The sequence below is a fragment of the Triturus cristatus genome, chromosome 10 (assembly GCF_964204655.1).
Source record: "Triturus cristatus chromosome 10, aTriCri1.1, whole genome shotgun sequence".
NCBI classification, from domain to species: domain Eukaryota; kingdom Metazoa; phylum Chordata; class Amphibia; order Caudata; family Salamandridae; genus Triturus; species Triturus cristatus.
Genome location: NC_140593.1, coordinates 13,645,298 through 13,669,108, shown reverse-complemented (window position 1 = coordinate 13,669,108; position 23,811 = coordinate 13,645,298). Strand labels below are relative to the sequence as shown.

Sequence of the window (23,811 nt, the reverse complement as noted above, 5' to 3'; positions counted from 1 at the left end):
TACGAAGCTACAAATGATTAGACAACCCAAAAAACAACACTACCGACTCTCTCAGGAATGGAGGTAGCAAGACGTACCCTTTCGCTCACTCACTCATGCTTGTCCCCAATAAGAATTGACAGATTCACTGTTATGGCTCAAAATGTTTGTTTTAACTATAGTGCTCAATAATGCAGTATACAAGCCACTACCAGAAACAAAATGCGTAAACCTAATACAGTTAGCATTGTAGCAAGCCCATAGATTATGAAAGGGGATATCATCGTACATAGATAGTGGATAAAGGACTATAAGGCCGAACCACCCTCCCCTTGGAAAGAAGAAGTTTTATTATATAAAAGAAGATCTCTGGGCTTTGTTAGCAGACCCCATACCTTAGTGCCTAGATGGTATTTCTACATCATAGGAGCGGTATAGCTCTTCTCCCTAGAAAAGTCCCTCTCCAAGTGTGTCTTAACCCAACATGCATACCCACGATATCAAGGGACCGGGTTCCAGCAGCCGCAGCTGTGCTTAACATGTTTTGTCTAAATGCTAATGACTGACCAGAACAGAATAACAAGGGGCATTATTTATCGACCTTGCACTCCGTGTTCAGACTAAACTCCAGGAACAGGCAGAGAACGCAGAAAGCAGACGGTTCTCATGTGAAAGACACAAACAGTCTTGCAAAATAAAGTCATGTAGTAACGTGTGCAAAAGCAGCATCAAGACAGCAGAGCTCATGATAACATAGCAATGTCGACAATGACCCTAACAGCCATATGGTACATCCTAATCAGCCCCTCAGTCAAATCCGCTGTATCCCCCCTGCCACAGTGCCTTGAGACCCTCACAGGTGAGTAGCTGTGCTTTACAAACCCTGATACCAGTACAAAAGGGGCCTTAGTCTGATTACTTCTCCTACTCTTTTTATGTTTACATCGTAGAACATCGGTATTTAGGGAGTGCTCAATGGGAGATGGAGGGTAAACAACTATTACAACCAATATTATACCCCGCATACCATCACCCCGCATACCATGACAACGCAAATACAATTTTCCGTAATGCCATTACAACGCATGGCATTACATTTTATATGCTTTTACCACACATGATTTTACAACAAAATTAGTTGTAAATGAATGAATGGTAAAAGCGTATATTTTTTACATGTAAGTATAAGGTAAGTTTGGGGTTTGGTCTGTAGGGGTATATGTTATTGGGGTCCAGTGGTAATTTTAGGGTTAAGTGTATGTTTGGGGTGCTGAGGTATTTTTGGGGTTCAGGGTGCGTTTAGGTGTTGGGGTACGGGGATATTTTTAGGGATCAGGGTGGGATAGGGTTTTGGGGTGTAAGGGTATTTTTAGGTTTCAGGGTGCAGTTAAGATTTTGGGATGCTGGGGTATGTTTGGGGATCAGGGTGCATTTACATTTTGGGGTGCTGGGGTAATTTCAGAGGTCAGGGTTGGTTATGGTTTTGGGGTGTTGGGGTAATTTTAGGATTCAGGATGCGTTTAGATTTTGGGGGACTGGGGTATATTTAGGGGTCAAGGTGGGTTAGGGTTTGGGGTACATGGGGTATTTTTAGGGCTCAGGGTGTGTTTAAGGTTTTGGGGCGCTAGGGTATTTTTGGGGTTCAGGGTGTGTTTAGGTTTTGGGGAACTGGGGTATATTTAGGGATCAGGGTGGGTTAGGGTTTTGGGGTAAATGGGGTATTTTTAGGGTTCAGGGTGTGTTTAAGGTTTTGGGGTGCTAGGGTATTTTTGGGGTTCAGGGTGCGTTTAGGTTTTGGGGTACTGGGGTATTTTTAGGGGTCAGGGTGGGTTAGGGTTTTGAGGTGCAGGTGGTATTTTTAGGGTTCAGGGTGCTTTTAAGGTTTTGGGGGTGCTGGGGTAATTTTGGGGTTCAGAGTGCATTTAAGTTTTGGGGTACTGGGGTATTTTTAGGGGTCAGGGTGGGTTAGGGATTTGGGGTGCAGGGTGTATTTTGAGGGTTCAGTGTGCATTTAAGGTTTTGGGGTGCTGGAGTATTTTGGGGGGTTCAGGGTGGGATAGGGTTTGGGGAGCTGGGGTAATTTTAGGTGTCACAGTGAGTTTCAATTTTTTGGGGTGTTGTGATGTTTTGGGCGTTCAGGTGGTGTTTAGGTTTTGGGGTACTGGTGTATTTTTAGGGGTCAGGGTGGGTTAGGGTTTTGGAGTGTAGGGTTATTTTTAGGTTTGAGGGTGTGTTTAAGGTTTTGGGGTGCTGGGGTATTTTTGGGGGTCAGGGTGCATTTAGGTTTTTGGGTGCTGGGGTAATTTTAGGGCTCTGGGTAGGTTTAAGGTTTTGGGGTGCTGGGATATTTTTGGGGTTCAGGGTGCATTCAGGTTTTGGAGTACTGGGGTATTTTTGAGGGTCAGGATGGGTTAGGGTGTAGGGGTGTAGGGGGTATTTTTAAGGTTCAGGGTACGTTTAAGGTTTTGTGGTGCTGCTGTATTTTGAGGGTTCAGGGTGCCTTTAGATTTTGGAGTACTGGGGTATTTTTAGGGGTCAGATTGGGTTATGGTTTTGGGGTGTAGGGGGTAATTTTAGGGTTTAGGGTGCATTTAGGTTTTGGGGTACTGGGGTATTTTTAGGGGTCAGGGTGAGTTACGGTTTTGAGGTGAAGGTGGTATTTTTAGGGTTCAGGGTGCTTTTAAGGTTTTGGTGTGCTGGGGTATTTTTTGGGTTCAGGGTGCATTTATGTTTTGGGGTGCCGGGGTATCTTTAGGGGTCAGGGTAAATTAGGGTTTTGGGGTGTAGGGGGTATTTTGAGGGTTCAGGGTATGTTTAAGGTTTTGGGGTGCTGGGGTATTTTTGGGGTTCAAGGTGCATTTAGGTTTTGGGGTACTGGGATATTTTTAGGGGTCAGGGTGGGATAGGGATTTAGGGGTAGGGGTGTTTTTAGGGTTCAGGGTGCATTTAAGGTTTTGGGGTGTTAGGGTATTGTTGGTGTTCATGGTGTGTTTAATTTTGGGGTACTGGGGTATTTTTAGGGGCCAGGGTTGGTTAGGGTTTTGAGGTGCAGGTGGTATTTTTAGGGTTCAGGGTGCATTGAAGGTTTTGGGGTGCTGGGGTATTTTTGGGGTTCAGGGTGCTTTTAGGTTTTGGGTACTGGGGTATTTTTAGGGGTCAGGGTGGGTTAGGGATTTGGGGTGCAGGGGGTATTTTGAGGGTTCAGTGTCCATTTAAGGTTTTGGGGTGCTGGGGTATTTTTGGGGTTCATGGGTACGTTTAGTTTTTGTGGTACTGGGGAATTTTTAGGGGTCAAGGTGGGTTAGGGTTTTGGGGTGCAGGGGGTATTTTGAGGGTTCAGGGTACGTTTAAGGTTATGGGGTGCTGGGGTATTTAAGGGGTATAGGGTGTGTTTAGGTTTTGGGGTGCTGGAATATTTTTAGGGGTCAGGGTGGTATAGGGTTTTGAGGTGTAGGGGGTATTTTTAGGATTCAGGGTGCGTTTAACGTTTTGGGGTGTTGGGGTATTTTTGGGGTTCCGGGTGTGTTTAGGTTTTGGGGCACTAGGGTATTTTTAGGTGTCCGCGTGGGTTAGGGTTTTGGCGTGTAGGGGGTAGTTTTAGGGTTCAGAGTGCGTTTAAGGTTTTGGGGTGCTGGGGTATTTTTGGGGTTCAGGGTGTGTTAGGGTTTTGGGGTGCTGGGGAAATTTTAGGGGTCAGGGTGGGTTTAAGTTTTTGGGGTGTTGAGGTATGTTTGGGGTTCAGGGTGCGTTTAGGTTTTGGGGTACTAGGGTATTTTTAGATATCAGGGTGGGTTAGGGTTTTGCGGTGTAGGGGGTATTTTTGGGGTTCAGGGCGTATTTAAGGTTTTGGGGTGCTGGGGAATTTTTAGGGGTCAGGGTGGCATAGGGCTTACGTTTTTGGGGTGCTGGGGTATTTTGGGGGTTCAGGGTGCATTTAGGTTTTGGGGAGCTGGGGTTATTTTATGTGTCACAGTGGGTTTCAATTTTTTGGGGTGTTGAGATATTTTGGGCGTTCAGGGTGTGTTTAAGTTTTGGGGTACTGGTGTATTTTTAGGGGTCAGGGTGGGTTAGGGTTTTCGGGTGTAGGGGTATTTTTAGGTTTCAGGGTGTGTTTAAGGTTTTGGGGTGCTGGGGTATTTTTGGGGTTCAGGGTGCATTTAGGTTTTGGGGTGCTGGGGTAATTTTAGGGGTCAAGGTAGGTTTAAGATTTTGGGGTGCTGGGGTATTTTTGGGGTTCAGGGTGTATTCAGGTTTTGGAGTACTTGGGTATTTTTGAGGGTCAGGATGGGTTAATTTTGGGGAGTAGGGGGTATTTTTAATGTTCAGGGTATGTATAAGGTTTTGGGGTGCTGCGGTATTTTGAGGGTTCATGGTACGTTTAGGCTTTGGGGTACAGGGGAAATTTTAAGGGTCCGGGTGGGATAGGGTTTTGGGATGTAAGGAGTATTTTTAGGGTACAGGGTGGGATTAGGTTTTAGGGTACTGGGGTATTTTTAGGGGTCAAGGTGGGTTATGGTTTTGGGTGGTAAGGTGTAACTCTAGGGTTCAGGGTGGGTCTAAGGTTTTGGGGTGCTGAGGTATTTTTAGGGGTCAGGGTGGGTTAGGGTTTTGGGGTGTAGGGGCTAATTTTAGGGTTCAGGGTGAGTTTAGGTTTTGGGGTGCTGGGGTATTTTTGGGGTTCAGGGCGGGTTTAGGGTTTTAAATATATATATATCATATATATATATATATTGAAATGAATAATACAAAATATATAATATATATATTTTGAAATAAATATATATAAATATATATATATATTTATTTCAACACAGCCCCCCTTCTAAAAAAAAAAAGACCGTGATCGTGCCGGAGGCCCCGCCCCCTCCCAGCAACACTCTGCAAACACGCCTTGTGGCGCGTTTTAAATTTGGGAATTAATTCTCCTTCAATACTGGGTGTCCCTGGGGGCCAACTAGCCCACCAGGTACCTCCAGTAAGCGCCACAGGGCTCGGTAGCAGAGAGGTGGTCCAGACCACACCCCTTTTTACACCGCTCTGCAACGCAGTTCTGTGGCGCTTACTGGAAGTACCTGGTGGGCTAGTTGGACCCCAGGGACCCTCAGGACTCAATAGAACTTAATTCCCCAACTTAAAACGTACCACGGGGCGTGTATGCACAGTGGTAAAGGGAGGGGGTGGGGCCTGAGTTGACATGTGTGCAAACACACCCTGTAGCGTGTTTTAAGTTGGGGAATTAATTCCAACTAGCCCACCAGGTACCTCCAGTAAGCGCCACAGGCCTGAGTTGCAGAGAGGTGGTCCAGGCCACGCCCCTTTTAATACCTCTCTGCAATGCAGCTCTGTGGCTCTTACTGAAAGTACCTAGTGGGCTAGTTGGACCCCGGGGACCCTCAGGATTTAAGGGGACTTAATCCCCCAACTTAAAATGCGCCACAGGCGTGTTTGCACAGTGGTGAAGGGAGGGGACGGGGCCTGAGGTGACATGTGTGCAAACATGCCCAGTGGCGCGTTTTAAGTTGCGGAATTAATTCCTCTTCAATCCTGAGGGTCCCTGGGGGCCAACTAGCCCTCCAGGTGCCTCCAGTAAGCGCCACTGCGCTGCGTTTAAGAGAGGTGGTCCAGGACTCGACCCTTTTTACACCTCTCTGCAGGTTCTTAAATATCGATACTTGTTCCATATTTTCATTTCCAAGAGAGATAGCTTGTTTAATGTTTTGTGTGGTCTAACAGTCATAAATCTGGTTCTTGAGATATTGATTTCGAGGCCCTTAGCTAGACAAAAAGAGTTAAAATTAGTCAAGAGCTGCTGGTTGTCCATCAGGTCTGGGGCAATGGCAAATCGGAGTGCAGTTTAGATGCATCTATATTCCCTAGGGGGAGAGCTATCACTAGGTTGTTAATATATAGAGAAAAAAGGGTAGGGGCCAGAACACATCCTTGATTCACTCCCCTATGGTATGGGGAAAAGATCTCTAGTTCCTGAATACAATCGTTAAGTTTACTTAATAATTCTTAACAATTGTCATGCATAGACGTTCTGCAGGGTATGAAGTAGGCTAACTGGTGCGTAGTTTGCTGAGTTTCCCCGCTCCCCCTTTTTAAAGATTTAAAGATGAGTATGATTTCTACCCCTTTCCAAGTGTGAGGGATAGGGGCTCCTGCTGCTACTGCATTAGTCAACCAATGGAAATAGGGAACTCGGACTGCCAAGTCGTGATGGAACACATCTCCAGGGATTTTAGCTGGACCTGGGGCCGTGCCAAGTTTAATTGAGAGAATGTCTAACCTAGTCTCCTCAGGCATAAAATATGGATCTGAACTAATGTGATCAATAAAAAGAGTGGATTGTGCCTGGGTGTCCATCAGGGGTTGCTCATATAAATGGGAGAAATAAGCCACCCAGGCCCCTGGGTTCAGGTGGCAGTCTATCTCTGGAGTTGCAGTCCTACTCCAATCATGATCATTTTCCAAAAGAGGGCATTATCCCCCATTTTAGCCATCACAAGGTCCTCCCAGCATGCTTCCTCCCAGGCTGACCGGGCTGACCGGGCTTCCCTTAGTGTCTTATGAAGGCATCTTAGAACACACACCTCTTGCAAATTAGTATTTTTAGAGCAATTATTAAAGCCTTTTTTGCTTCAGGGCATGTTTTTATGTACCGTAGGTTGCTTTCTACTTTGGTGTTGTTTTCTTTAGAGGGGGCCTGGTCAGGATTGATTTCAAGGCTAGTGGCAGTTTAGTTTGTGCATCTGTGGTGGGAGCACATAGAGAGGCTAGGGCGGTGTCTTATGGGAACACCTCTGCAAAGGCTTTATATATTTCTCTGAGGGTTCCTGTGCTATTTAGTAAAGCAGGCAAGTTAGCGGATCTGCGGTTATTCGCCAGTGTTGTGGTTGTAGTTAGTGAAGCAACTATAGGATGGGATTGAGTGCCATGACACCATAATTTGAGACATAAGGGGTAATGATCACTTTCCGCCCTGGACTCTACATGAAAATTATCCAGCATGTCCCACATAGGAGCCCTGATCATGATGTAATCTATTTTTTAAAGATACTGGCCTTTCCTATATGTCTGAGCTCCCTGTAATTGGAGGTAGACCTGCCATTGCAGACTCTCAACCAGCGTAAAGCTTACAACCTGCAATGCTGCGACTGAACTGGGAACGAGCTGCTTTGTATTAAGGGATGGAATGCCCCAACTCTCAACTTCCTATTCTAAAATCTTGTCATAGCTATATATGGGTTCGGAATGTATATTGAGTTCACCCCCTATCAATATATGGTCACTTGGAACTATTAAGCACACAGACGTTTGCAAGATGGCTAGAGTCGGGGATTCCATGCTTCTGCTTCTAGGCCTGCAATACACATTGTATATGTATAAGCAGCTCTCCTTGGGAAGAGTAATTTTTAAACCCAGAACATCTGGGGAGATTATGTCCAAGTTCAAAATATGGAGGTTGAGGTGTATTTTTATACAAATTGATAACCACTCAGATGCCCTTCCATGGGTAGAGGGAAGGGCATTAGCTTGATAGGTGATATACCCTTTTTTGTGGGGCGCGGAGTGATTAGGACAGACGCTAACTAAAGGGCAGCTGACAGAGCGCAACCGTAATAAGTACATTGTGGTATTCTGGACGCGTACACATACCTTGAAAGGTGGCTGCTGGTATGCAAGGTGTAGGCAACCACCGGGTACATTATTGAAATCACAGTGTGGCGAGGATTGACCCCTAGCCCTGAAGAAATTGCCAGAAAGTTATTAAATGGCAATGAAACGTGCTGGCTTCTCATAATGAACTGATGGAGTGTGACAGTAGGTCTTGGTTTTAAAGTGAGCAAACACACAGCAGTGATTAAAATTGGCAGTAGTGCTAGTGACTGTTTAGCTCGTTTTTATGTTGTAGAAGCAAGAAAAACTATTTTTCTTTGCTTTGACAGTAGGGGGTCTGAGTTGATAGGCACACACATACTTTTCGGGGTTCGTATTTTACCTTTTTCACACTTTTAATTCATTTGTGCACATTTTCATGTTTTGGTTGTGGAGATTGCCAATGATGATAATCGGAGCACACTGATGAGAACCTGTCAGTAGCTCCTATGGTGGTGTTTCCGTGAGGGGCCTTCACTTCCTTCACACATTTTTTTTTGGGATATGATGGCAAAAATGTTGGCCGTGAGAAATGTTTTTAAGTAAGGGATAGGACCCAGTGTGTACAGCATTCTTAAGCTGTCCCCGAAGCAGTTGAACCAAGATTTTGTTGTGGAGATGCTCATGATGTTTATCCCGATGTATAGCAGGTTTGTTTTGAGTGGAGGGCGACGTGCGCTGTATCCCTCTGTAGCTCTGCTTGTAAAGGGTAAGATTCCCTGGCCCAGCTTTCTTGGAACATGCAGATTTCAAAGTCTTCTATCAAAGTCTTCTAGGTATTGCATCCAGTCTGGGTCTATCAGATTGGGTGTGATGCCTGCAACATTCCAAGAGATGATACTCAATGGGCCAGCTGAGATAATCGATAAATATGTTGGCCAATGATTGGAACACACTCTTGTGAGAGACCTATTATTACAAGTTATATATAAATTATTTTAATTGGAGCCATTCCCTGTGATATGGGTTGTCAGCCATGGATAATAATGTGGATATTGGAAGGCACTAACTATTAAACTTGATTGTACGACTTCAGATCATTTGCAATAACCCTGATGAAGTCAGTGGTGTACCTAACATAGATGAAACACGTGTAGGCTACATTTTCATGTTGGATGTATTGGACAACTGTGAATATTGTAAAGTGGAGAACACATCTAGATCAACCTTCTGTGGAGACTTGTGATTTGGACATAGGAGCTCTAGATAACTCTGAGAGTACAGTTGAACTTAGCTCAAGTCTGATGAAATTACTCAAATGAAATAAAAGTTGTTCTGGCTGGAAGAACAGTAGCTCTATTGCACGCTAGAACAAGCGATGGCAAAGTGATGGTCATTCGGTTCCTCCTCAACAAATCTTTGCTGTAGAACATGATTTGTTGCCCTCCTATACCTTTACTGTACCTGCAATAATAGGGAAGGAAAAACCTACCCTCTAAACCAAGCGTGATTGGTTCCCCTTGGAGAATAGCCCAATCATGCTTCTCCATGGAAAATACATGCTGGTACAGCTGGAAATCATGCCTGGGGCAACTGGCCCACCAGTCCCTTCCTACTCCATTCCCAGAAAAGTCTTATAAACATGCAACAATCATAGTTTGCAAACTAGCATCATAGGGTGCTAGGATATGCAGCCCAGTATTGCACTTTGTGGAGCCCTTGTCAGTTTTCACACATCACTCTTTGACCCATATGCTTCATGATTGTATTGTAAGTTTTAATTTCTTGGTTGTTGTCAACAGCAAAGCACGATTGATTGGCTTTTCCAATTTATGACTGTAAATCCCTTTTCACTGAAGTAGGTCTACAACCAAGGGTGTGAGGTGAGTGGGGAGGGAGCATTGTTGTTTGACATTGTAGGTGGTGCTCAGACTAAATCCCAGGAAAAGAACAGAACGCCAAAAAATATGCAGGTTCCGTGTGAAAGAACAATGTGGCACAAAGGCAAGCGGATTTATATAGTAACATGCGCAAAGGAAATTAAAGCCTACAACTGGCACAGTTAGGACAACATTATCACAACTGCTGCGGGCCATTAATGAAATACATGACACTGATGCCTCTCACTTCATTGACATTCTTGCATCCTTCATCAGGGTTGTGATGGAATAGCTCCTTCTTGTCTGCACAGAGGCACTGAACTGCTTGCTCTTGTGCAGTCACCCAAGTGTCACCATTAGGGAGGCTTGTAGGCAGACTTGAAGGTACAGCAATGGCCAGTGTTTTATCAGAATGTCCGGCTCTTGAGCCAGATCACTCCCTTCATCCAGGGATCTCCTTTCATCCAGCTCAGGCATCCATAAGGTGATGTGAGGCAACTGCCTCAAGGCACCTCCTATGGGTCAGCTGCAAGTGAAGTGCGACCCGGAGGAGGGGCTAGCGGAGTGCGGTCCATTGCGATTGTTTCTCAAAATGGCTCCCTCGAGCTTTGAGCTGACGAGCTCCTGGACGACGCACCTGCGTGCCTGTGCGGGCACTGAGGCCTTTGGCGGTTGCTTGGCGGCCCTCTCTTCCACCCCTAACTATTTTCTCTACTGATGAGGGAAGTTATCCCGTAACCCGAGCCATGCCTCGGGCGATATTCTAAAACCCGGGACATGTATCGGGTCTAGAGATCATCAGTCCAACAAGTACTTACTTGCACCCACTGGGGTGAACCACTCAAGAACTCCATGCACCAGCTTCCCTAGGGGCGACCCGGAGGAGGGGCTAGCGGAGTGCGGTCCATTGCGATTGTTTCTAAAAATGGCTCCCTCGAGCTTTGAGCTGACGAGCTCCTGGACGACGCACCTGCGTGCCTGTGCGGGCACTGAGGCCTTTGACGGTTGCTTGGCGGCCCTCTCTTCCACCCCTAACTATTTTCTCTATTGATGAGGGAAGTTATCCCGAAACCCGAGCCATGTCTCGGGCGATATTCTAAAACCCGGGACATGTATCGGGTCTAGAGATCATCAGTCCAACAAGTACTTACTTGCACCCACTGGGGTGAACCACTCAAGAACTCCATGCACCAGCTTCCCTAGGGGCGACCCGGAGGAGGGGCTAGCGGAGTGCGGTCCATTGCGACTGTTTCTAAAAATGGCTCCCTCGAGCTTTGAGCTGACGAGCTCCTGGACGACGCACCTGCGTGCCTGTGCGGGCACTGAGGCCTTTGACGGTTGCTTGGCGGCCCTCTCTTCCACCCCTAACTATTTTCTCTACTGATGAGGGAAGTTATCCCGAAACCCGAGCCATGTCTCGGGCGATATTCTAAAACCCGGGACATGTATCGGGTCTAGAGATCATCAGTCCAACAAGTACTTACTCACTGGGGTGAACCACTCAAGAACTCCATGCACCAGCTTCCCTAGGGGCGACCCGGAGGAGGGGCTAGCGGAGTGCGGTCCATTGCGATTGTTTCTAAAAATGGCTCCCTCGAGCTTTGAGCTGACGAGCTCCTGGACGACGCACCTGCGTGCCTGTGCAGGCACTGAGGCCTTTGACGGTTGCTTGGCGGCCCTCTCTTCCACCCCTAACTATTTTCTCTACTGATGAGGGAAGTTATCCCGGAACCCGAGCCATGTCTCGGGCGATATTCTAAAACCCGGGACATGTATCGGGTCTAGAGATCATCAGTCCAACAAGTACTTACTTGCACCCACTGGGGTGAACCACTCAAGAACTCCATGCACCAGCTTCCCTAGGGGTGACCCGGAGGAGGGGCTAGCGGAGTGCGGTCCATTGCGATTGTTTCTAAAAATGGCTCCCTCGAGCTTTGAGCTGACGAGCTCCTGGACGACGCACCTGCGTGCCTGTGCAGGCACTGAGGCCTTTGACGGTTGCTTGGCGGCCCTCTCTTCCACCCCTATTTATTTTCTCTACTGATGAGGGAAGTTATCCCGAAACCCGAGCCATGTCTCGGGCGATATTCTAAAACCCGGGACATGTATCGGGTCTAGAGATCATCAGTCCAACAAGTACTTACTTGCACCCACTGGGGTGAACCACTCAAGAACTCCATGCACCAGCTTCCCTAGGGGCGACCCGGAGGAGGGGCTAGCGGAGTGCGGTCCATTGCGATTGTTTCTAAAAATGGCTCCCTCGAGCTTTGAGCTGACGAGCTCCTGGACGACGCACCTGCGTGCCTGTGCGGGCACTGAGGCCTTTGACGGTTGCTTGGCGGCCCTCTCTTCCACCCCTAACTATTTTCTCTACTGATGAGGGAAGTTATCCCGAAACCCGAGCCATGTCTCGGGCGATATTCTAAAACCCGGGACATGTATCGGGTCTAGAGATCATCAGTCCAACAAGTACTTACTTGCACCCACTGGGGTGAACCACTCAAGAACTCCATGCTCCAGCTTCCCTAGGGGCGACCCGGAGGAGGGGCTAGCGGAGTGCGGTCCATTGCGATTGTTTCTAAAAATGGCTCCCTCGAGCTTTGAGCTGACGAGCTCCTGGACGACGCACCTGCGTGCCTGTGCGGGCACTGAGGCCTTTGACGGTTGCTTGGCGGCCCTTTCTTCCACCCCTAACTATTTTCTCTACTGATGAGGGAAGTTATCCCGAAACCTGAGCCATGTCTCGGGCGATATTCTAAAACCCGGGACATGTATCGGGTCTAGAGATCATCAGTTCAACAAGTACTTACTTGCACCCACTGGGGTGAACCACTCAAGAACTCCATGCACCAGCTTCCCTAGGGGCGACCCGGAGGAGGGGCTAGCGGAGTGCGGTCCATTGCGATTGTTTCTAAAAATGGCTCCCTCGAGCTTTGAGCTGACGAGCTCCTGGACGACGCACCTGCGTGCCTGTGCGGGCACTGAGGCCTTTGACGGTTGCTTGGCGGCCCTCTCTTCCACCCCTAACTATTTTCTCTACTGATAAGGGAAGTTATCCCGAAACCCGAGCCATGCCTCGGGCGATATTCTAAAACCCGGGACATGTATCGGGTCTAGAGATCATCAGTCCAACAAGTACTTACTTGCACCCACTGGGGTGAACCACTCAAGAACTCCATGCACCAGCTTCCCTAGGGGCGACCCGGAGGAGGGGCTAGCGGAGTGCGGTCCATTGCGATTGTTTCTAAAAATGGCTCCCTCGAGCTTTGAGCTGGCGAGCTCCTGGTCGACGCACCTGCGTGCCTGTGCAGGCACTGAGGCCTTTGACGGTTGCTTGGCGGCCCTCTCTTCCACCCCTAACTATTTTCTCTACTGATGAGGGAAGTTATCCCGAAACCCGAGCCATGTCACGGGCGATATTCTAAAACCCAGGACATGTATCGGGTCTAGAGATCATCAGTCCAACAAGTACTTACTTGCACCCACTGGGGTGAACCACTCAAGAACTCCATGCACCAGCTTCCCTAGGGGCGACCCGGAGGAGGGGCTAGCGGAGTGCGGTCCATTGCGATTGTTTCTAAAAATGGCTCCCTCGAGCTTTGAGCTGACGAGCTCCTGGACGACGCACCTGCGTGCCTGTGCGGGCACTGAGGCCTTTGACGGTTGCTTGGCGGCCCTCTCTTCCACCCCTAACTATTTTCTCTACTGATGAGGGAAGTTATCCCGAAACCCGAGCCATGTCTCGGGCGATATTCTAAAACCCGGGACATGTATCGGGTCTAGAGATCATCAGTCCAACAAGTACTTACTTGCACCCACTGGGGTGAACCACTCAAGAACTCCATGCACCAGCTTCCCTAGGGGCGACCCGGAGGAGGGGCTAGCGGAGTGCGGTCCATTGCGATTGTTTCTAAAAATGGCTCCCTCGAGCTTTGAGCTGACGAGCTCCTGGACGACGCACCTGCGTGCCTGTGCGGGCACTGAGGCCTTTGACGGTTGCTTGGCGGCCCTCTCATCCACCCCTAACTATTTTCTCTACTGATGAGGGAAGTTATCCCGAAACCCGAGCCATGTCTCGGACGATATTCTAAAACCCGGGACATGTATCGGGTCTAGAGATCATCAGTCCAACAAGTACTTACTTGCACCCACTGGGGTGAACCACTCAAGAACTCCATGCTCCAGCTTCCCTAGGGGCGACCCGGAGGAGGGGCTAGCGGAGTGCGGTCCATTGCGATTGTTTCTAAAAATGGCTCCCTCGATCTTTGAGCTGACGAGCTCCTGGACGACGCACCTGCATGCCTGTGCGGGCACTGAGGCCATTGACGGTTGCTTGGCGGCCCTTTCTTCCACCCCTAACTATTTTCTCTACTGATGAGGGAAGTTATCCCGAAACCCGAGCCATGTCTCGGGCGATATTCTAAAACCTGGGACATGTATCGGGTCTAGAGATCATCAGTCCAACAAGTACTTACTTGCACCCACTGGGGTGAACCACTCAAGAACTCCATGAACCAGCTTCCCTAGGGGCGACCCGGAGGAGGGGCTAGCAGAGTGCGGTCGATTGCGATTGTTTCTAAAAATGGCTCCCTCGAGCTTTGAGCTGACGAGCTTCTGGACGACGCACCTGCGTGCCTGTGCGGGCACTGAGGCCTTTGACGGTTGCTTGGCGGCCCTCTCTTCCACCCCTAACTATTTTCTCTACTGATGAGGGAAGTTATCCCGAAACCCGAGCCATGTCTCGGGCTATATTCTAAAACCCGGGACATGTATCGGGTCTAGAGATCATCAGTCCAACAAGTACTTACTTGCACCCACTGAGGTGAACCACTCAAGAACTCCATGCACCAGCTTCCCTAGGGGCGACCCGGAGGAGGGGCTAGCGGAGTGCGGTCCATTGCGATTGTTTCTAAAAATGGCTCCCTCGAGCTTTGAGCTGACGAGCTCCTGGACGACGCACCTGCATGCCTGTGCGGGCACTGAGGCCTTTGATGGTTGCTTGGAGGCCCTCTCTTCCACCCCTAACTATTTTCTCTACTGATGAGGGAAGTTATCCCGAAACCCGAGCCATGTCTCGGGCGATATTCTAAAACCCGGGACATGTATCGGGTCTAGAGATCATCAGTCCAACAAGTACTTACTTGCACCCACTGGGGTGAACCACTCAAGAACTCCATGCACCAGCTTCCCTAGGGGCGACCCGGAGGAGGGGCTAGCGGAGTGTGGTCCATTGCGATTGTTTCTAAAAATGGCTCCCTCGAGCTTTGAGCTGACGAGCTCCTGGACGACGCACCTGCGTGCCTGTGCGGGCACTGAGGCCTTTGACGGTTGCTTGGCGGCCCTCTCTTCCACCCCTATCTATTTTCTCTACTGATGAGGGAAGTTATCCCGAAACCCGAGCCATGTCTCGGGCGATATTCTAAAACCCGGGACATGTATCGGGTCTAGAGATCATCAGTCCAACAAGTACTTACTTGCACCCACTGGGGTGAACCACTCAAGAACTCCATGCACCAGCTTCCCTAGGGGCGACCCGGAGAAGGGGCTAGCGGAGTGCGGTCCATTGCGATTGTTTCTGCAAGTGAAGGACTGTAACTGGAAGATGCAAACAGGTGTATCTGTAGGGGGTGAGCGTGAAGGCAAACATGCATTTTAACCTGTATCATACATGCCCCTTGCACCCCCTGCTTACTTAACAAAATTTAAATGTAAGGTTGACAGTGGGATATTACTGGACAGGAGGCTGCAGCTTTAAAGCCCTCCATCTCCCCAAGAAAATGCAAGTTTCAGCCACACACCATAATGAGTATAATCTGAAGTGTTTTGTTTAAATTCAACTCAAATGATTGCATAAGCGAACTGTTACCAACATGTATTGCTGTGAAGTGCTCTGATAACCTCAGGTAATGCTAGCACTATACAAAACTACAAATAAATAAATAGATAATGAATATATAAACCTCCCTACTATAGAGGCATCCTTCCCCCTTCCTCTCTTATAATCCATGCTGTTCCTACGAGAACCATCTCCTGGGCACTCATGGGATCTACTGAGAGCTGAGGAGGTGGATGGACAGAACACCCTCTGTCCCGACTCACATGTGTCCAGACCCACTGAAAGTCTTTAAACAGACTTCATTGTCATGAAATTGCTCTCCCTCCCTCGCAGCTCCACCATCAAGTGCGGCCTTCCCCCGAGCCCCTGCACTCTCGAGTGTTCGTGTTCGAGGCCCTCCTCCACCCGCAGGTTTTATCTGCGCCTCATCCCTGGTTGTCAAGTGGACCTCTCGCTCCGCTCTTTCTCTCAGTTTTCACACGTTTTTTACTGATTTCAATTTCCCCCTTTTACTCTCCTTCTGTGTCCTTCGTCCGTTGTCACTCATTTTTCACTAATTTCAATCTCCCGCTTTCACTCCCCCTCTGTGTCTTTCCTTCATTTTCTCTTGTTTTTCACTGAGTTCAATCTCCCCCTTTCACTCCCCCTCTCTGTCTCTCCTTCATTTTCTCTTGTTTTTCACTGAGTTCAATCTCCCCCTTTCACTCCCCCTCTGTGTCTTTCCTCTGTTTTTATTAGGCTGGGCAGTAAATTCCGTTCCGCTTGCAGAATTTGCGGAATTTGGGTAATTTTTCATTTTGTGGAGAACGCGGAATTGCCAAAAGTTCCGGGATCCGTAGCTTCACGGAAGTTTTTGCTTGTTTAAGTGTACAAAATGCGTGTTCGTGAGATATTTCCCCCGAGCACACAAACAGCATTTGTGAATAGCAAAAATGCATTATGAACGGGCGCAACAAGCAACTCCGTGTGTTCGCAGAATTTCTACTTGCTTGCGGATTTTTTTTACCGTTTCGAGGAGCTTTGCGTAGCGCGACTACGCAAATTCCGCCGACCCCTAGTTTTTACTCATTTTTCACTGATTTAATCTCCCCCTCTCACTCTCCTTCTGTTTCTTTCCTCCACTTTTCTTGAAATTTTCACTGCCTCATTTCTGCTCTTTCCTCTCTTTTTGCCTTTTTCTGCCTGTTTTTCTGTGCCGCTGCTGCCCCCGTGACCCCCACAGCACGACCAACGTAACCGGCTGAATCCAGCTCCTCTCCCCGCTCTGGCCTCCCATCTGTCCAGCCCTCCCCAACACCTACTTAATGGCGGCTGCTGCGTGGGTGTGCCGCTGGCATGCCAAATGCGTGCCAAAGGTAGGCCTGTATGCGCCTGTCCGCGACCCGACCATGACCAGTGCCAGGAACCCTGGACCTCCGCAACACTGACACTATGACCCAGAGGCACTCCACGCTCTCAACCCAGGATGAAACAACAACTGCAAGCTAGCATCACCAGCTGACACCCACGGACCCTTCAGCTGTCACCACTGTCAGCAGACCTGCAGCATCGCCAAGACCACGGACCCGGCGCAACCCACCCGCAAGACCACACCCAAACCGAAGTCCCTGCAATGCATCCTCCTCAATGTCTGATCCCTCCACAAACATGCCACCGACGTCTGGGACCTCCTCGACAGCACCACCCATGACTTAGTGTTCTTCACCAAAACATAGACCAACTCCACCTCAGAACTGGACATCGCTATCGTCATTCCCCAAGGATACAAGATCTCCAGGAAGGACCGCCCCACCCACCAGGGAGGAGGAATCAACATCACCCTCAGATCCACCCCCCACCTGAGAACACTCCCCGACGAGCCCACAGACCTGATGGAACACCTTCACTTCAAGATACTGGCCAGCCCTACCACCAACCTCCAAGGAACCCTCATCTACCGACCCCCTGGACCCTGCAGACCTGTCGCCAACTCCATCATGGACATCATCTCCCCACATGCCATCATGGCCACCAACTACACCCTACTCGGAGACCTCAACTTCCACCTCGAAACCAACTGAACCCCAGCACCACATCCCTCCTGGACAACCTCCACAACATTGGACTCCAACAGATCGTGACCAAATCCATTCAGTCAGCAGGACACACCCTCGACCTCCTCTTCACAACAGGAAATTCTATCACCTTTAGCCATACCACCGAACTCCCATGGACTGACCATTGATGCGTCCACTTTACCTTCAGAACACCCACCATCATAGACACCAGCACATGCTCCCACAAAGAAACTGGACCAGACTCACTGACAACCAGCTAACCTCATCACTCAGCAACTCAACCCTAACCATAGCGAAAAAAGACGACCCCAACACTGCAGCCGGAGCCCTGCACAGATGGATTTCCGACAGCACCAACACCATAGCCCCCCTCAAAAAAAAACAACACCCATGCCAAGAAAACCAGATGGTTTACCACCGAACTTCAACAGTCCCGACGCACTTGCCGCCACCTCAAAATGACCTGGAGGAACACCAAATCCATAGACGCCCACAACAACTTCAGAGCCGCCATCAACGCCCACCACCAACTCATCAGAAAAATTAGGAAAATAGTAGGGGTGGGCGGAATTTGCCAAAGTGACTTTCGCAAATTATCGTGAAAATGTTAAAAATCTCCGCAAACAAGCGGAAATATCACGAAGATGCGGAAGTTTTGTTCCTGCCTGTTCGCGGTATTTTCTGCGTGGTCGCGGCTCGCCAACTTACCCATGCGGTTGCTCGCAGGCGCGGTCATCTTGTTTTCACTCTTCTCGCGGCGGTGCATGATCGCGAGAAGAAAGACGTGATCGCGCGATGAATGACATTACTGTGGGCGCGAACTGTCGTGAGACAGCGCAAATGGCTACCAACAATCCAACATCTCGTGGAGAACGCGACCGGATCGGGAAAACTTGTCGGCGAACGCAGGGATTCAGGTAAGGCAATCGCGCGTGCGCGAGAATGTATTATTTTACAGCACGAGCAAGAAACAAATTATCGCTAGGCTGCAGAATGCAGAAATTTTGACATTTTCGCGCTCTCCGCGGAACGCGAAAATGTCAAATTATCGCAATATCCGCGAGCGGAACGGAAATTTAGCCCAGGCCTAGAAAATAGTGATTGAAGACAGAATCTCCACTCACACACACAACAGCAAAGAACTCTTCAACATCATAAAGGAGTTCGCCCAACCCACCAGTAAGTCCACCGACATCCCTCCCTCACAAGACCTCTGCGACAAACCCAGCACCTTTTTCCACCACAAAATCAAGAGCATCTACGACAACTTCGACTAAGACAACCAACACACTGAGCCCTCACCAACCACCCCGACTCCTTGAAGCCAGTGATCGATAATTAGACAGCCCTCACCACCAAAGACATACTGAAGATGATGAAGTCAATCTACTCCGGGGCCCCAATGGACCCCTGTCCCCACCACATTTTCAACAACGCCGCCAGCACCATTGCACCCATGCTCTGCCACACCATCAGCCGCTCCCTGGCAACTGCCTCGTTCCCCGACAACTGGAAAGACGCCGAGGTCAACTCCGTCTTGAAGAAACCCTCGGTGGACCCCACCGACCTCAAAAACTACAGATTCATCTCCCTGCTCCCGTTCCCACTGAAAGTCATCGAGAAAGCCTTCAACGGCCAACTCACCACATTCATCGAAGAGCACAACATCCTCAACTTCTCCCAATCTGGCTTCAGAAAAAAACACAGTAGGGAAACCCCTCTCCTCGCTGCAACAGTTGACATCCGCACCCATCCTGGACAAAGGAGAAACAACAGCCCTCATCCTTTTCGACCTCTCAGCGGCACTCAACACAGTCTCTCACTGCACCCTAATATGCAGACTCCACGATGCAGGGATCCAAAACAAGGCCCTGGACTGGATCCGCTCCTTCCTCTTCGGCAGAACACAGCGGGTCAGACACCCCCCTTTCCTCTCCGACCCTACACCAACCACATGCGGAGTCCCCCAGGGGTCCTCCCTCAGCCCTACGCTATTCAATGTCTACATGGCTCAGCTCGCCCCCATCATCAGAACCTACGGACTCAACATTGTGTCATACGCAGACGATACCCAACTCATCCTCTCCCTATCCAACAAACCTAATACCACCAGACACAACTTTTGAGAAGGCATGGAAGCATTGCCCAAGTGGATGAAAAACAGCTGCCTACAACTAATCACCAACAAAACAGAAGTACTCATCATGTGCCCAAACCCCACCACCTGGAACAACACCTGTTGGCCTCCCACTCTCGGAAGCCCGCCCACCGACACGGACCACGCAAGCAACCTGGGAATCATCCTGGACTCCAAGCTCAAAATGGACTGCCAGATCAACTCCGTCTCATCCTCTTGCTTCCTCACCCTCCGCCTCCAATGTAAGACCTTCAAATGGATCCCCCTAAAACACAGAAAGACCGTCACTCATGCCCCGGTCACCAGCAGACTCGACTACAGCAACGCACTCTATGCGGAATAAACAAAAACCTCACCCGCAAGCTACAGAACATTCAGAACGCACCCGCAAGACTGGTTCTCGACCTGCCAAGACACTGCCACATCTCCCTGCACCTGCACAGAATCCACTGGCTCCCCATCGAAGCTGGAGTCACCTTCAAGATGCTCACCCATGCCCACAAGGCCCTCCACAACACCGGACCAGCATACCTGAACAGCTGACTCAAATTCCACGAACCCCAGAGGACGTTATGATCAGCCCAGCTCTCCTACGCCGTGGTCCCCCACACCAGAAAGACCAGATCGGGAGGCCGCTCCTTCCCATTCCTCGCTGCCAGAGCCTGGAACGCCCTTCCGCTCCACCTCAGACAGACAACATTGCTCCCCATCTTCGCAAGAAACCTCAAAACCTGGCTCTCTGACAGCCCCCCTTGATGGACTGGAACCTACTAACCCCCAGTGGATTGAGACCCTTACGTGTGAGTAATCACGCTTAACAAATGTCTGATTGATTGATTGGAGATTATGCCTAAAAGGAAACATAAATTCGCTTTGTATTGGTTTCAGAATAAAGAATTTCTAAGGCATGTCATATAAGTAAGCTTCTTCTTACCTGCAGGTGCCTGTAGAGCCCAGTGATGGTTGCCATAGCAGCAGATGTGGTTGATAACATGTTACCAATGACAGCAGCCAGGACCCCTCTCGACCGACATCTGTAGTTAGGGACTGGGACCGAATCTTCTCTTCCTGATAATAACCCCATTGTGCTTAGGGTCACTTGGGCCACGTTGAGAAATGAATTAAAGACCTCAAAGCCCAGGGTGATGTTGGGTAAAAGGTCAGGATTCTTGTTAATCTCCTCAATGGCAAAAAAAAAGGCGAAGAAATGTCGAAAGTAACGGTGGTTAAGGCTGAAAGAAAAATACATTACTTTGAGTTACTTATTATGCAGGTGGCTTTTGAAGATAATATTCTCAATTTTATAGAGTTGCTATTTTTGAAATAAAAATCAACCTCACTCTTCATTATCCCTTTTATCCCCTTGTGATTAGTACTCTGTAAACACTCTTGGAGGTTACACAAGGATCTACCCCCTCCATCTCCTTTAAATTCTATCTGGAAACTCTTGTGGATTTCTTTAACTCATAGAGTCTCCCTTCCCATCAACATGCAGATGATATGCAGATTTATATAAGACTTAACAAACCAACTTCTTTGACCGGATCAAAGACTACATAATGCTGAGCGTCCTGACAGTATCTGAAACTGGATTAAAATTCAACTGACCTTTTGATTTCATTAGCTGGGGCCCTGAAAAAACACAACTAAAGAGCGGTGGTTTCTCATCAAGGGCATCAGAGTTCTGTTCCTTTTACTTTTGCCTCCATTGCCAAAAAGCAAAGTTGTTGTTACATTCGTTAAAATTCCATGCAGCGCTTTTTCTTGCTTCGGTACATGCTGGTCAATTATGCATGCAAAACCATACCTATTTGGAATCTATTTCAAAACTACTAATATTACTCAAGAATATCTATAGCCTTGTGAGCTATGCACGGGAGGGGAGGGCATCTGTAGTCAGACAGTCATCATGGCTACACGCTCACCGGTGTAATACCTCTGAGGTATTACCCCGGTGAGCGCGAAGTTTACATTGATAGTCACATAATATTTATTATTAATTTATGCTTGAGTGGACTAGGAATCTTTCACGGTCCTGACGAGAAAGCCAAGGGGATGGCTTTCGAAACATCTCGACCTACAAGGTGATATCTCATTACAATAGATCACCTCCATTCCCCTTTTTAGTGCTACCAGCTATGGAAAGCAATAAATCATTTTTTTCTACTAGCCAGATAACTTTTAACTAGCACCACTAATCCTTTTGACCCTACCTCTCTCACATCTGCACCACACATAGGGCCATATGTAGGTAGCTAAATACCGGTCGGTAACGGCCTAAATTCGGTAAATATCCCGTTACCGACCGGTATTTAGGCATTTGATATGTATGAGGCATGATTTAAGGATTCGGTAATTTATTGAATCGGTAATGGATCGGTAAAATACAGATTCGGTAAATTACCGAATCCTTAATTCATATGTAGGGAGCAGTCAAGTGAGTGTTTGACTGTATTCAGGATTCGGTATTTACCACCAAATATAGGTTGGTGATAAATATCGAATACCTGTCAATAATCTATTTTCCGCTGTTATGACAGTGCCATGTGGCAGACATACATGCCCTTAGGGCATGTATGTGCGCCACATGTGCACATATGCACGAATCAGGGGTGCAACAGGGTGTCAATGTGACACCCTGCCACCCTTGTATATGCTCCCCCTATTACCGAATCGGTAATGGTGATTGGCTTCCCATTGATTCCTATAGGCCTCCAGGCCCATAGGAATCAATGGGAAGGTATGCCTCATTACCGATTCGGTAAATACCGAATCAGTAATACCGAAACTTTCCGAATCGGTAAAGTTTACCGATTTTTTACCTACATACTATTTACCGATTCTTAAATACCGAATCGGTAAAATTCGGTATTTATGAATCGGTAAATAGTATGTTACCTACATGAGACCCTTTGCGTTTCACAAAAAAGTGCTCCCGCGTTTCCGTTGGTCTCAGCATGCTCGGTCCCGCAGCAGGGCGGGAAGAACCTGATGATGAAGCATGACACCGAATGAGCATTTGGTGTGTGAGGGTTATCAAAAAAAAACATAGTGTTTCCCTGGTCAATTCGTTGGGTTACACTCATTGCAGCCATCCATCTATATATAAGAGTTTCAGATTCGGAAGGATATATTAACGTTAGTAGTAAATGGAAGAATCTTTTTGGTTGTTTTACATTTTTTGTCTGCTCATATAATCCAACTACTATGAAGCTACTTGGCTAATGCACACACAATTGCCTGTTTTGTTTCAGCAGGCAGCAACCTAAGAGCAATGAAACAGTGTTTCATGCCAAGATTGGTGTGAGCCAACTCCTCCCTGGGCGTGGGTAGCCCAGGCTGAAAAAGAAATGGTACAAAAAGAACTCACCTTCCGGTAGGCAGCTCGGGCACGTAGTGCCGCAGCTCGCGGCAACCTTCCATTCTCGACAAACATCAGCACACAGAGAGTGAAAAAGTGGAATTGGATTCATAATTTCCTAGCTGTCCTAGCTATTTGTGCAGAGATAAGATCCAACAATACTCCAGACTTACGGGCTTATTTACAAGCCCCTTGTGCCACTTTTGTGTCACTTTTCCCATGTTAAAAATGATGCAAAAGTGGCGCAAGGGCCCTGTAAATCTGCCCCTTACAGGTTAACTCGTGGTCCATGACATCGATGGTGAGGCGGCTACGCTTGTGTCACGCACCCCTGCTCGTCATACACACGCCCAATACAGATTTCTTCAATCAAGCCTTCGTGCCCCAAAGGTTTATAAGCAGGAAATGCTTGACTTAAGAAAGTATAGCCTTATCCCTTGGAAGGCTTGAAAGTGGCTAATCAGAGCTGGAGCGGACCTCAGTCTTTGCCTATGAGTGATTGGTCTAAACCTAGCTTTCTTTGTTATTGCCTTTACTCCGGTGTCCAAAAGTGTGAGTGCTCACACGGAGGTTTAGGGGTGAACTAAGAAAGATTTTTTCTCCGGTTGCCAGGGGTGCAAGCCCCAGATGGCCCCTATAGTTCGGCCCCATACAGAGCGCATGCTACTGCTTTTGATTGATGTATGTTTAAAGCAGGTGAAACCTGCCTAGTTTTAGAAAGATGGTAACATTTTAACACCCTTGAGGCATGAAGGGACAAATGACTCTCTAACCTGGGGGATCCAGGGCATGTGGATGGAGCCTAATACCCAGATATTCACATTTGGAGACCCTTTCCAAACTGGCGACTTCTAAACTAATCCGTCTCTGAAAGATCTGTGAGGATTAAGGGCCATACACTTTGTTTGGCTCAGGTTGATTAGAAGGCCTTTATCCTTACAAACGTCAGCAAATTGATTCAT

The 23,811-nt window shown here is 48.3% G+C and overlaps 1 protein-coding gene across 1 annotated transcript in view; it reads right to left on the bottom strand.

Moving 5' to 3' along the window:
* LOC146788727 (vomeronasal type-2 receptor 26-like) overlaps positions 1 to 22,911 on the bottom strand; it is a 695,945-nt gene extending 673,034 nt beyond the window's left edge. Inside the window, exons 1-2 of the mRNA XM_085630946.1 lie at positions 22,859 to 22,911; positions 20,423 to 20,720 (exon numbers count right to left, since the gene is read on the bottom strand). Coding sequence (XP_085487072.1) covers positions 20,423 to 20,720; positions 22,859 to 22,911 — 351 coding nt within the window. The remainder of the gene's footprint in view (positions 1 to 20,422; positions 20,721 to 22,858) is intronic.
* Positions 22,912 to 23,811: the final 900 nt, after the last annotated feature.